Source organism: Euleptes europaea, chromosome 9 (genome assembly GCF_029931775.1).
Source record: "Euleptes europaea isolate rEulEur1 chromosome 9, rEulEur1.hap1, whole genome shotgun sequence".
Taxonomy (NCBI): Eukaryota; Metazoa; Chordata; class Lepidosauria; order Squamata; family Sphaerodactylidae; genus Euleptes; species Euleptes europaea.
The window spans coordinates 9586651-9599815 of record NC_079320.1 but is presented as its reverse complement, the minus strand read 5'-3'; the positions used below and the strand labels follow the sequence as shown (position 1 = coordinate 9599815).

The 13165-nt window shown below is 47.6% G+C and overlaps 1 protein-coding gene across 1 annotated transcript in view; it reads left to right on the top strand.

The window, feature by feature from the left end:
* NUP54 (nucleoporin 54) overlaps positions 1 to 9639 on the top strand; it is a 28942-nt gene extending 19303 nt beyond the window's left edge. The window contains exons 8-13 of the mRNA XM_056855917.1: positions 2981 to 3035; positions 4692 to 4785; positions 6135 to 6242; positions 6926 to 7045; positions 8225 to 8335; positions 9498 to 9639. Coding sequence (XP_056711895.1) covers positions 2981 to 3035; positions 4692 to 4785; positions 6135 to 6242; positions 6926 to 7045; positions 8225 to 8335; positions 9498 to 9626 — 617 coding nt within the window. The 3' untranslated portion in view covers positions 9627 to 9639. The remainder of the gene's footprint in view (positions 1 to 2980; positions 3036 to 4691; positions 4786 to 6134; positions 6243 to 6925; positions 7046 to 8224; positions 8336 to 9497) is intronic.
* Positions 9640 to 13165: the final 3526 nt, after the last annotated feature.

Here is a 13165-nt window from a genome sequence, read left to right as displayed (position 1 = left end):
CCGCCAAGGTCCAGGCGGTGCGGGACTGGGAAACCCCCACTACCCGCCGCCAACTTCAACAGTTTTTGGGGTTTGCCAACTTTTACCGGAATTTCATTCCCAACTTTGCCCAAGTTGCGCTTCCCCTCACTGCCCTGTTGCGTACCAAGGACAGGGGGGCTAGCGCCGCACTCCCCTCAGCCCGTCTGCAATGGTCCCCCCAGTGCCAGCAAGCTTTTGAACGTTTAAAGCTACTTTTTTCATCCGAACCCGTTTTGGCTCACCCGGATTGCACCAAGCCCTTCGTGGTGCAGGTGGATGCCTCGGATGTAGCCATGGGCGGGGCCCTATTGCAGAGGGATGAGGGGGGACGGTTGAGGCCATGCGCCTACTTCTCCAAAAAGTTTTCCCAGTCCGAAATCAACTGGGCCATTTGGGAGAAGGAGGCAGCAGCGGTCAAACATGTCCCTGGCAAAGAAAATGCCCTAGCTGATGCTTTGTCACGACTTCCCCAGTATCGCAACGATTTCGATCGCCCCGTCGACTCCCTGTTCACTCCCGAACAGCGAGGGGAAGTCCCTGGCTTGGCCGTCACCACCCGATCCCAAGCCCGCCAACCGGAGACCCCCCCTACGCTCAAAGGTATCCCGGAAGCATTCCAACAGCGACTCCGGGACGCCTCCTTACAGGAGGAGGAGCACCATCTCCTCCCCACTGGCTTGGAACGAACCAACACTTGGTGGGTGCAAGGGGGGAAACTATATGTCCCATCTTCCCTTCGCAAAGAAGTATTGGGACTTGTACATGGGGCCAGGCTAGCGGGTCATTTTGGTTTCGTAAAAACGCTTCACCTGGTTCGAAGGCAGTTCTGGTGGCCCGGTATGAGATCTGATGTGGAGTTGTATGTGCGCAGCTGCCCCACCTGCGCCACAGCCAAGAAACGGATGGGAAAACCCCCGGGGCTTCTCAAACCGCTTGAGAACCCCTCCCGTCCCTGGGAAGTCATCGCCATGGATTTTATCACCGACCTACCTCCAAGTCGGGGGAAAACGGTTCTCTGGGTTATCACAGACCTCTTTTCCAAACAGGTTCATTTCGTTCCATGTGCAGGTCTTCCTTCAGCCCAGGGCTTAGCTAAACTGTTCATCACGCACGTCCTCAGGCTACACTCGATCCCGAGGAAGGTCCTCTCCGACCGGGGGGTCCAGTTTGTTGCCAAATTCTGGCGGGCTTTCCTAAAGTTAATGGGAGTGGAGGAACAGGGCCTTTCTTCCGCCTATCACCCCCAAACGGATGGTCAAACGGAACGAGTAAATGCGGTAGTAGAATGTTATTTGCGTTGCTATGTAAATTTCCACCAGGACGACTGGGTCGACCTGCTGCCATTTGCCGAATATGCGTACAACAATGCGCCTCATTCCTCTACCGGCTTTAGTCCCTTCCAAGTTATATACGGGACGGATTTTGGCCCTTTCGGTTCTGCCCCCGTCTCGCCAGAGCTCCAGTCTACCCCTGATCTTCAGGAGTGGATTCTGGTGGTTAAATCCACCTGGCCATGGTTGCTCAAAAATCTGGAAAGGGCAAAAAGCAAGTACAAGGAACAAGCAGACAAACACCGGTCTCCGGGATGGGAACTCAAGGTGGGGGAGCAAGTCTATTTGTCCACCAAAAACCTCCGCTCTCTTCGCCCCTGCAAAAAACTGAGCGACCGTTATGTAGGACCTTTCCCCATTACCAGAGTAATCAACGAGGTTACCGTGGAACTGAGTCTCCCTAAGACTCTCAAGGGAGTTCATCCAGTCTTCCATATAAGCCTCCTCAAACCTTATGTAGCAGCTCCCCAGTTCCACCCCCCTCCCGCTCATGAGATTCCTACCGTAGTAGGAGGGGATACCCATTTGGAAATATCCAAGGTTTTAGATTCCAAATGGAAGAAAGGGAAACTGTTTTACTTTGTTCGCTGGAAAAACCTTGGCTCCGCTCATGACGAATGGGTGGCCGCACCCCACATGGCAGCTCCTCGCTTGGTCCGAGAATTCCACCTCGCTTATCCCGATAAGCCTCGTCCTCTCGGAGGGGGGCCTTAAGGGGGGCAGAATGTGAGGGTCTCTGTCTTTGTGTCTCTGCTTTCCATCACCTGCGGTGTTATCAGTGAACTCGTAAAAGCAGTTCACACCTTCTGGTCTCAGGCGCCAGGCCTGATGGCCCATGTATCTTCCCCCCCCGCTGTTCTTCCTGCCAGTACTCCCTCAGGCCGGTGCGGCCTTGGAAGTGTGATAGCCGCACCAGACTTCCTGGGATCCGTCTGATGTTTTGTATTATGCCAAGCTTGTAACTTCCCATAACAATAAGTGTGAACCCCAGTGCCCCAGTGCCCTGGAGTCAATATATTCTGTAAACCCGTATAGCCCCTCACTTGCAACTTTCTACCTGTGCCTGTCTCATCTCCTGAAGGCTTCAATAAATCTATTGTTTCTGTATCAACGTCTGAGCAACTGATTTGGAGAAGCAAACTCAGAGAGGGGGATCTCTCACACTTGGCTATACGGCACACAAAAAAACCCTCCTACAAAGAGAAGCATTTCATAAATCCGTATTTATTCTTCAACATGTTTTACAACTGGAGATGTTAAAAGGGAATGCAGCCCAATACCAAAGCCCTTGAATTAGGTTTAGAAAGAAGCCATGCTAACTTTCTTGCATTGAAAGCCAACATTGGAGTCCAGTTTGGAATCCTAAGAACCTTTTTATATTACAGTCTAATGGTTTTGTTATATTTTAATTAATGTCTTCATTAGTTTAAAATTGACATGAGCTAATTGCTTCCCGGAAAAGCGATATCAACACACAGCATCCGTGTTTGAGGTGCTGTTTATGGCAGAAGCCTTGTTAATTGCAGTATGTATTTGTACATCAAGGGTAGAGAAGAGCAGGAAAGTCTTGCTCGCATTCAGCTCTGGAAATCTTCCTTGTTGACGTGACTCGTGTTTGGCCCCTGCAGGTGTCGATCCTATCATTTGGGAACAGGCCAAAGTGGACAATCCAGACCCTGAAAAGTAAGTGGTTTGCACAGTGGGTTACTAAGTCTTCTGCCGGATCTTTTCTTTAAGGGAGCGCGCGTTCTGAGAAGGGAGGGCGAAGTTAGAGTGGCCGTTCTTTGTAAGCTTCTGATAACAAAATCTGTGTGCTGTGAAGATGACATGGCGACCCTCTGGAAAATGCTCATAGATCTGTGTCAGACTTTACTAAAATTTACTAAAAAGAATTTACTTCTAAATGGTGGTGGGAAGTTCCATAAAGCCGCAGCCAGCTTATGGCTACCATGCAGGGTTTTAAAGGCATGCAATGGACCGAGGTAGTTTGCCATTGCCTGCCTCTGTGTAGTGACCCTAGACTTCCTTGGTCTCCCATCTAAGTGCTAACCAGGGCTGACCCTGCTTAGCTTCCAAGATCTCACAAGATGGGCTAACCTGGACCATCCAGGTCAGGGCCATCCAGGTTAGAGGGGCTTCCAAGGAGTGTCCCTAAAGGGTAATTCAAATGCTTAGAAAGGGCACACAAGATAGTGCCATCTCAGAATGTATGGGATGGATTGCGTGTTCAAATGTTCCTTCGTGATGAAATCACTGTGTGCAAATCTTGCCCACCAGGGAGAAAATGTTACTATATTGGGGGTGGAGGGCTGTAGAATTGTTTCCTCCCCTTTGGGAGAGAGTGAGAACGGGATGGAAAGAAGCTTGGAAAGAAGGCAGTTAAGGGGAGATATGATAGAGGTCTATAAAATTATGCACGGTTTGGAGAGAGTGGACAAGGAGAAGCTTTTCTCCCTCTCTCATAATACCAGAACGCGGGGTCATCTGCTGAAGCTGGAGGGTGGGAGATTCAAAACAGACAAAAAGGAAGTATGTCTTCACACAACACATAGTTAAATTGTGGAACTCCCTGCCCCAGGATGTGGTGATGGTGCAAACTTGGAAGGCTTTAAGAAGGGAGTTGACATGTTCATGGAGGAGAGGGCTATCCATGGCTACTAGTCAAAATGGATACTAGTCTTGATGTATGCCTATTCTGTCTAGTATCAGAGGAGCATGCCTATTCTTTTAGGTGCTGTGGAACACAGGCAGGACGATGCTGCTGCAGTCGTCTTGTTTGTGGGCTTCCTAGATGCACCTGGTTGGCCACTGTGTGAACAGAGTGCTGGACTTGATGGGCCTTCGTTTGATCCAGCATGACCTTTCTTATGTTCTTATGAGTGGGGGAGTCAGGCCTAGGCCCTTTGGACTGGCAGAAGTCAGTGTCCATTTTTATAAAGAGAAGATGAAGGCACTCTCCTGGTTTGCTATTTGGGCTAACCTGTTCTTTCCTGTTGTCCTATTGTCTGTTCAGTTTTATAAAGGAACACACACTTTTAGCCAGTAGCTTGTGACACTTGCGTTTAAAAACCAAAATAAGACCATGAACACATGAAGCTGCCTTCTACTGAATCAGACCCTCGGTCCATCAAAGTCAGTATTGTCCACTCAGACCAGCAGCGGCTCTCCAGGGGTCTCAGGCAGGGGTCTTTCACATCACCTACCTGCCTAGTCTCTTTAACTGGAGATGCCGGGGATTGAACCTGGGACCTCCTGCAAGCCAAGCAGAGGCTCTACCACTGAGCCATGGCCCCTTCCCATTGCCCAGTTTTAATCCACTTAACGTTCTTATTTCTGCAGGCTGATTCCAGTGCCGATGGTCGGTTTCAAAGAACTCTTGAGAAGGCTGAAGGTCCAAGACCAGATGACAAAACAACACCAGACCAGATTAGATGTGAGCATCAACATCTTCATGCCCCTCTTGTGAAAGTTCGTGGTTCTAGCCACAGTCCCGTGTGGCTGGGGGCTTTTTCTTTGATTAATCCCGAGTCCTAAATGCTGGGGACCAATACCCATAAAGCTTCTGGAGGGAGAAACTTCAGGGAAAAGATATGTAACTTTTTCCCATTTGCAGGTTGGAAACATATTAAATGCTAGACAGCTGATTTTCACAATCGCCAGCTCACTTTAATAAGCATGGTAGATGCTGGCTATTGTGATTTGAACATGTTGCAAACCGTTCTACAATAGTCCAATTTAGAAATTGTTTTAGGGTTTTTTTTAAAAAAAATATTTTGGTAATTTTTTAATTTTCCAAACATTACACATCATAAACATAAACACCATACAAACACAGCACAACACAGACTATTACATCTTAGTCTTAATCTTACGTAATCTTACATAATGTATCATAAATATATCAAATCTTACTCAAAATGTTTCACTTTTGCAGTTCAAACAAACGGCTGTGTGTGTGTTGGGGGGAGGAATCTTCTGCTTTGTTCCCTGTCTGCCAGCTTAATTCTTATTTAGATTTTTTCTAAAGGGAAATCCAAAGTCCAAAGCGTTTCCCTTTCCCCACTTAGATAAATATTCAGGCAGGTTCGAGAGCTTAAAGTGAGAAATCTTACTTTGTTTTGAAGAGGCGAAATCAGCTGAAGTCTCACGCAGCAAATCTTTCTTCCACTCTTGATCTCACTTCGATACAGTTGATATTTAGGTAGAAAGGTTCAGTCTTGCCTAGTCCGGTTGTGATCATACACACACACTCACACACACCAAAAAAACAAAGACAAGGCAACACAGTTGATGAAGGCTGAATCTTATCGAGACAAGTTCTCTCCTTTGAAAAAACCCGAGCCTGCTGCTGGTACAACAAGCAGCCGGAAAACATCACACTCAAAATAGAGTGAAGGGGGGCTGTAGGAACAAAATTCCTTGCCCCTCCGACCCCAATCCAAGGATAAGAGTCCCAAGGAAGAGAGAGAGACTGGACATGTTAAAAAAAAAAATCACACATCAATTCGCCATTTTCACCGGAAGTCCCCATTTGGAAATTGTTGTCTTCCACTGGGCCTTGATTACCGATGTGTTCTGTCGGTTTGAATTAACCAATTCCCTTTTTTGGGAACCTACTTGAAGATTCATTAGCCAGCTCCGGACTGTCCCCTGCCTGGTTAGGGGAAAGCCGGAGAGGTTTTACACAGCTGCTAATATACAGGCAGGACAGTGCATTTTCCGGATAGCTGGCTGTGCGGTCATACAGCCTCCTTGCTGAGCCGCCTCTCTCCCTTTCTCTAGATAATATCGGAAGACATTAGTGAGCTGCAGAAAAACCAGATGACGACAATGGCCAAAATAGCCCAGTACAAGAGGAAACTGATGGACCTTTCGCACAGAACGTTGCAGGTAGGCCCTGTCGCTCACTGCTTCGTAGTTCGTGAGGTTAAGAGAGCTGGCTTAAGGCAGTGGCGAAAAAGACAAGCTGTGAGCCAGGAAGTGCCTGGCGGAAATCTGAATTCAATGAGGAACTTGGGTAGACTGCTTTGGGCAAGCCGCTGTTGCTTCTGCCCCAAGGTCTGTCTGGTTCAGCCTGTACTTTCCAAGTAATTGGTGAGCCGGTAGGAAGCTCACATGCAGGGCGTGAACGCAAATGCCTTGCCCTAGTTGTTTGTCTTCCGACTGTTGCTATCCAGAAGAAGAAGAGTTGGCTTTTTATACCCCGATTTTCTCTACCTTTAAGGCGTCTCAAAGCGGCTTACAATCGCCTTCCCATCCCCACAGCAGAGACATTGTGAGGAAGGTGGGGCTGAGAGAGTTCAGAGAGAACTGTGACTAGCCCAAGGTCACCCACCAGGCTTCATGTGGAGGAGTGGGGAATTGAATCTGGTTCTCCAGATTATAGTCCACCGCTCCTAACCACTACACCACGCTGCCTCTGAACATGAAGGTTCCCTTGAGTGGGGTTGGGCTGTTGTCATTGATTCTTTCTTAAATGGTAGAGAAAGTTGGCATATAAAAACCGACTCTTCTTCTTCTCCTTCCCTTGTTTGTTTGTTCTCAGCCATGTTGTAACTGATTTCTCCACACAGGTCTTAATCAAGCAAGAGATCCAGAGGAAAAGCGGCTACGCCATCCAAGCAGATGAGGAACAGCTCCGCGTGCAGTTGGATACAATTCAGTGTGAACTCAACGCACCCACGCAGTTCAAGGTTAGCAATTCACGGCCTTGGGACAGAGAGCCCCGGGTGACAGCAGTGCCGGTGTCTCAAAAATGACAGATCCCTTGCTGTCCTTCCAGACAAACGACAGAACTCTTTTCCCTGTGAATTTTGCGTTCCGTCTTGCTAAGGTGAAAGGCAGCAACTATCTTGTGCATAGGTCCTTAGATTTTAAAGATGATCTCATGTTATGCTCCTGGTGTTCCAGCCCAGCATTCCTCAGCGCAAAAACCGAGAAGCTAGATGACTTCGGAAAGTCCAGAAACCCTTGAAAGCTTGCAGGGAGACCGCACACGCTGATCAGTGGGGCTTGCTTTCAAGAGGGATGGTGCCGAGTCAGATCAGTGGCTCACTAGTCCTGTCTGAATGCAGTTTGCCAACTTCCAGGTGGGGCCTGAAGATCTCCCAGCATCTTCAGACTCCAGAGATCAGTCCCCCCTGGGTGAAATGGCTGTTTTGGAGGCTGGACTGTGTGGCATTATACCCTGCTGAGTTCCCTCCCCAAACCCCACCCTCTCCAGGCTCCACCCCTCAGATCTCCAGGAATTTCCCAGCTGAGAGTTGACAACCAGGGGTCACGGAGCTTACCCAGGTTTGCTAATAGTGACCTGGTCCATGCATGTATACATACACACATGAACACATGAAGCTGCCTTATACTGAATCAGACCCTCGGTCCAACAAAGTCAGTATTGTCTACTCAAACTGGCAGCAGCTCTCAGGGGTCTCAGGCAGAGGTCTTTCACATCACCTACTTTGCCTAGTCCCTTTAACTGGAGATGCCAGGGATTGAACTTGGAACCTTCTGCATGCCAAGCAGATGCTCTACCGCTGAGCCACGGCCCCTCCCCAAACAAGAAGGTAGAAAGGAATGTACCACTTAATATGAGGGGGGGGTGTCTTTTTTAAAAAAGTATTCCTCCCACATAAAAAGAACTCTTGAAAGTAGAAATCCAGCACACTGGACAAAAGCTGCAGTAAATATTTCTCCTTGACGTGCCCAGTTGCTGCTAAGAGAGCATAACAAATATGACCTCCCCCCCATGTGAGTCCAAAGTGGTATAGTCTTTCTACCACCTCATTCTACTGCATGTGTAGACCGTGCCTGAAATCATTGAACAGGAGAAAAAATTTTCCCCATTCCATGAATCTGATGCCGATCTTTCCCAGGGTCGACTGAACGAGCTGATGTCCCAGATCCGGATGCAAAACCACTTTGGGGCGGTGAGATCCGAGGAGAGGTACTACATTGATGCGGACCTCCTGCGGGAAATCAAGCAAGTGAGTATTGATGTCTGACAAACAAGAAGCGGGTTTTGTTTTCCCTTCATTTTTTTAAAAAAATGAGCCTTAGGCCTCCCCAAGAAGGGATTAGAAACTCTAATAAAGAGCTGCAGTTGTCCAAACAAAAAGACCATTTTGAAAGGCATGTATTAAGAATATAACAAAAGCCATGCTGGATCAGACCGAGGCCCATCAAGTCCAGCAGTCTGTTCGCAAGGTGGCCAACCGGGTACCTCTAGGAAGCCCACAAACAAGATGGCTGCAGCAGCATCGCCCTGCCTATGTTCCACAGCACCTAATAAAATAGGCATGCTCCTCTGACCCTGGAGAGAACAGGTATGCATCATGACTAGTATCCATTTTGACTCGTAGCCATGAATACCCCTCTCCTCCATGAACATGTCCACTCCCCTCTTAAAGCCTTCCAAGTTGGCAGCCATCACCACATCCTGGGGCAGGGAATTGCACAATTTAACTGTGTTGTGTGAAAAAATACTTCCTTTTTGTCTGTTTTGAATTCCTCACCCTCCAGCTTCAGCAGATGGCCCCGTGTTCTAGTATTATGAAAGAGGAAGAAAAGCTTCTCCCTGTCCTTTCTCCATACCGTGCATAATTTTATAGACCTCTATCATGTCTCCTCTTAACCATCTTCTTTCCAAGCTAAACAGCCCTAAGTGTTTTAACCGCTCCTCATAGAGCAGTTGCTCTAGTCCACTAATCATTTTGGTTGCTCTTTTGTGCACCTTCTCAGTAATGAGTACACCTTCCTAAAACAACTTCTTAACATACTTCTAAGTTTAGCATCTGTGATTACGGCAATATGGTCAACACCTCTGCCTTTCATCTTCAGGACAAAATCTGGGGCTGGATTCACTGTGACTTTGCCCAGCTAGCCGAGTCCAGCATTAATTGCTTGACTTCCCTTTGTCTCTTACCACTGCAAAGGAGAGTCTTTTGGCATGCGCCCCTGAGTTTATGGGCCAAAATTTCAGGGTGGGGGATGTTAGGCTCATCTGAATGCTGGCATCTGCCATTTTGAAAATTAAGTACTGGTCATGGATAAGAAATCAGTACAGAACGGGGCTTGGGAGGGGGTCACCCTTTGGAAAAGAAGCCTTTCACCCGGGTTTTTCTGTAACCTCCCCATCTTCTTCTCTAGCATTTGAAGCAGCAACAGGAAGGCCTGAGTCACCTGATCAGCATCATAAAAGATGACCTGGAAGATATAAAGCTGATAGAGCACGGATTAAATGAGAGCATCCCTCTCCGAGGAGGGGTCTTCAGTTGATGGACCGTTTCCTGTCTCCGGAGGCCTACGAAATACGTTGCTTTGTTGTCCTTGCCTAAAACTCAAAAGGTGTTTGTCAATAAGCCTAGGGGGAAAGTTCTAAGAGAGATCCAGCACCGGTGGCATTTCCTCCCAAGTTTTTCGGCTTCAGACGAGATTTTAGGTTTGTGAAGCCGGTTTGAAGAGGGCTGGGAGAAACTTAGAAGCTGCTTCTGTGATCTAAACTTGCGTTTCTACAGCATCAGAAAAACTTTAATGTCAAGAGTCTTGATAAGGAATAGTTACGTTTTTCCTCCCAGCTGTGAACGCTGCACAGAAGAACTGCTGCGTACTGCGGATACAATGCCCTTTTCCTTGGTCTAGACAAACTGTGCGTAAATCAGAACTCTCGGAAGGTGCGTATCTGCCAATGCGGTGACAGCTCCATAGCCATTTGTGGGTCCGAAGCTCTGGTGTAAGGCGAATTTTGTGGGTTTTCTCGTTGTTGATCAGAACCTGGAGGCTATATTTTTATATCACTTAATCACAATTTGCAGAACTCTTCTTCCTTCTAGGATGTAATAAAGCCAGGCATCTACTTCAGTTTGTGTCTCGTGTGCTGTCTTTAGAAGAGGAAGAGTTGGTTTTTATATGCCGATTTTCTCCGCCACTTAAGGGAGACTCAAACCGGCTTACAATCTCCTTCCCTTCCCCTCCCCACAACAGACACCATGTGAGGTAGGTGGGCCTGAGAGTGTGACTCGCCTAAGGTCACCCAGCTGGCTTCACGTGGAGGAGTGGGGAAACAAATCCAGTTCTCCAGATCAGACTCCACCACTCCAAACCACCATTCTTAACCACTACACCATGCTGGCTTTAGCTGATTGTTTGGTTCTGCGAACACCTCTTGACAACCTCAGTCTTGGTTCTGATTTCCTCTGAAGCAGGATTTAAACAGTTCCCAAATGGAGTCATCTCTTCCTCTTCCTCCTTCTCCTCCTCAGAATCTACAGCAGCCAGACTAGAGGGGGAGTTTGTAGCATTGTAATTGGCTTACTTTGTAGAGCTTACTGTGAGAGAAAATCCCCCCAGACCCAATTGCTGCATAAAAAAAGCATTTTAAGAACAACAACATAAAAAACAGAGCAATCTGAAAGGGGGGGGGGAATCCAAGCCTCGGTTTTAAAAAGATTTTCTTCTGCTCAGAAAGAGCTCCGAGGAAGCAGGAAGTATTTGAATCCCTGCCTCTGGACATGCTGCTTTGTAATTGACTGTGAGAGAAACCAAGCTTGCATGCTCCCACTTTGCCTTATGCATGGGGATTTCACCCGGGCTGAGCTAAGGGAAGATGGAAGAGTCGGGTTAACAGAGGGATGGGAAGACCTGGACATTGCAAGGGCTGTGCACAAGGTCATCTCTATTGGATGGAAAACTCATGCATAATCCCAAGGAACAACCGAGACAGACCGGGGGGTGAGGATGAATGTGAGTGAAAGTACCCATGCATAAACGACTGCTGAGTCTTTTTATCTTAGCCAGAAGGTGGGAGGGGTGTTGTAAATGCATGTACAGGATGCAAAGGTATCATGCATATTGTAATCAGCTTGATTAGAGCAGAGGAGAAATGCTTTGGGGGGACGGGACAGAAAATTAGCATCTGTAGTGAGACAGCCCTGACCTGGATATCCCAGGCTAGCCCAATCTCAAGCTTAGCAGGGTCGGCCCTGGCTAGTATTTGGATGCGAGACCTCCAAGGAATACCAGGCTCGTGACGCGGAGGCAGGCAATGGCAAACCACCTCCGAACGTCTCTTGCCTTGAAAACTCTAGGGGGTTGCCATGTCAGCTATGACTTGCAGGCAAATAATGCTGTGATTATGGCAATAAAGGTTTATGGTATTTTTTAGACTTGCGGGCAAAAAAGAAAAAAGTGAGATAATGTCCCTATTCAGCCCTGGGGGTGGGGGGTGTCAATTGTTCTGAACTTGGGAATTAACTAAAGTTCAACAACCTTGTGTAGAAATCTCCCCCAAGATTGATCTAAAACATGATCCACATGTTGGAACTGAGCTGTTTCTCCCCACCTACACAAATAGGCAGGAGTTTGCAATCACAACTTATGAACCCGGTTAGCATTTATGGTAGGGAGGCAGCTATGGCTCGAGTGGTAGAGCATCTGTTCGGCATTGAGGTCCCAGGTTCAATCCCCATCATCTGTTAGAAGTATCAGGTGGTAGGTGATGGGAAGAACCTCTGTTTGGGACCCTGGAGAACCACTGCCAGTCTGGAGAAGATAATACTGACCTTGATGGACCACAGATCCAACTCAGTATAAGGCAGCTTCATGTGTCCCTTGCCATGGCTGCATTTCATAGAATCATAGAGTTGGAAGGGACTGCCAGGGGTCCAACCCCCTGCACAATGCAGGAAATTCACAACTACCTCCCCCCCCCACACCCCCAGTGACCCCTACTCCATGCACAGAAGATGGCCAAGATGCCCTCCCCTCTCATCCACTGCCTAAGATCATAGAACCTGCAGTGCTGACAGATGGCCATCTAACCTCTTCTTAAAAACCTCCAAGGAAGGATTGCTCACCACTTCCCAAGGTAGCCTGTTCCACTGAGGAACCGCTCTAACTGTCAGAAAGTTCTTTCTAATGTCTAGACGGAAACACTTTAGATTTAATTTCATCTTGTTGGTTCTGGTCTGACCTTCTGGGGCAACAGAAAACAACTCAGCACCATCCTCTATACGACAGCCCTTCAAGTGCTCGGAAGATGGTTATTGTATCACCTCTCAGTCCTCTCCTCTTCAGGCTAAACATATGCAGCTCCTTCAACCTTTCCTCATAGGACTTGGTCTCCAGACCCCTCACCATCTTTGTTGCCCTCCAAGATGCCCTCCTTCTCATGATCTGCCTAAGGTCATCAGCATTGCTAACAGAGGGCCATCTAGCCTGTGCTTAAAAACCTCCAGGGAAGGAGAGCTTACCACCTCCCAAGGTAGCCTGTTCTACTGAGGAACCGCTCTAACTGTTAAAAAATTCTTGCTAATGTCTGGACGGAAACTCTTGATTTAATTTCAACCCATTGGTTCTGGTCCGACCTTCTGAGTACTGGGTAACATTTGCCTGGCCAATGGAACATTCACAGCTGGATTTTGATGAAAGGAAGTTCCTGTTAAATTGTAATCTTGGCTATAAGGCACACAAAAAACTCCTCCTACAAAGAGAAGCATTTCATAAATCCGTATTTATTCTTCAACATGTTTTACAACTGGAGATGTTAAAAGGGAATGCAGCCCAATACCAAAGCCCTTGAATTAGGTTTAGAAAGAAGCCATGCTAACTTTCTTGCATTGAAAGCCAACATTGGAGTTCAGTTTGGAATGGCAGCATCAGCGGTCAGCCAGCCACTGACCTGTCTTTTGCAGCAACCAGCTTGCTCTTTTCGTCGGGGTCAGAGGCACATTCTTGGGTGAAAAAAAAAGATTAGTCTGGTTTAGATGTTGTCCCGAAGGTGACTTCTTTGGAGTGGGTTGGCCTTCTAGCTGTGGTCT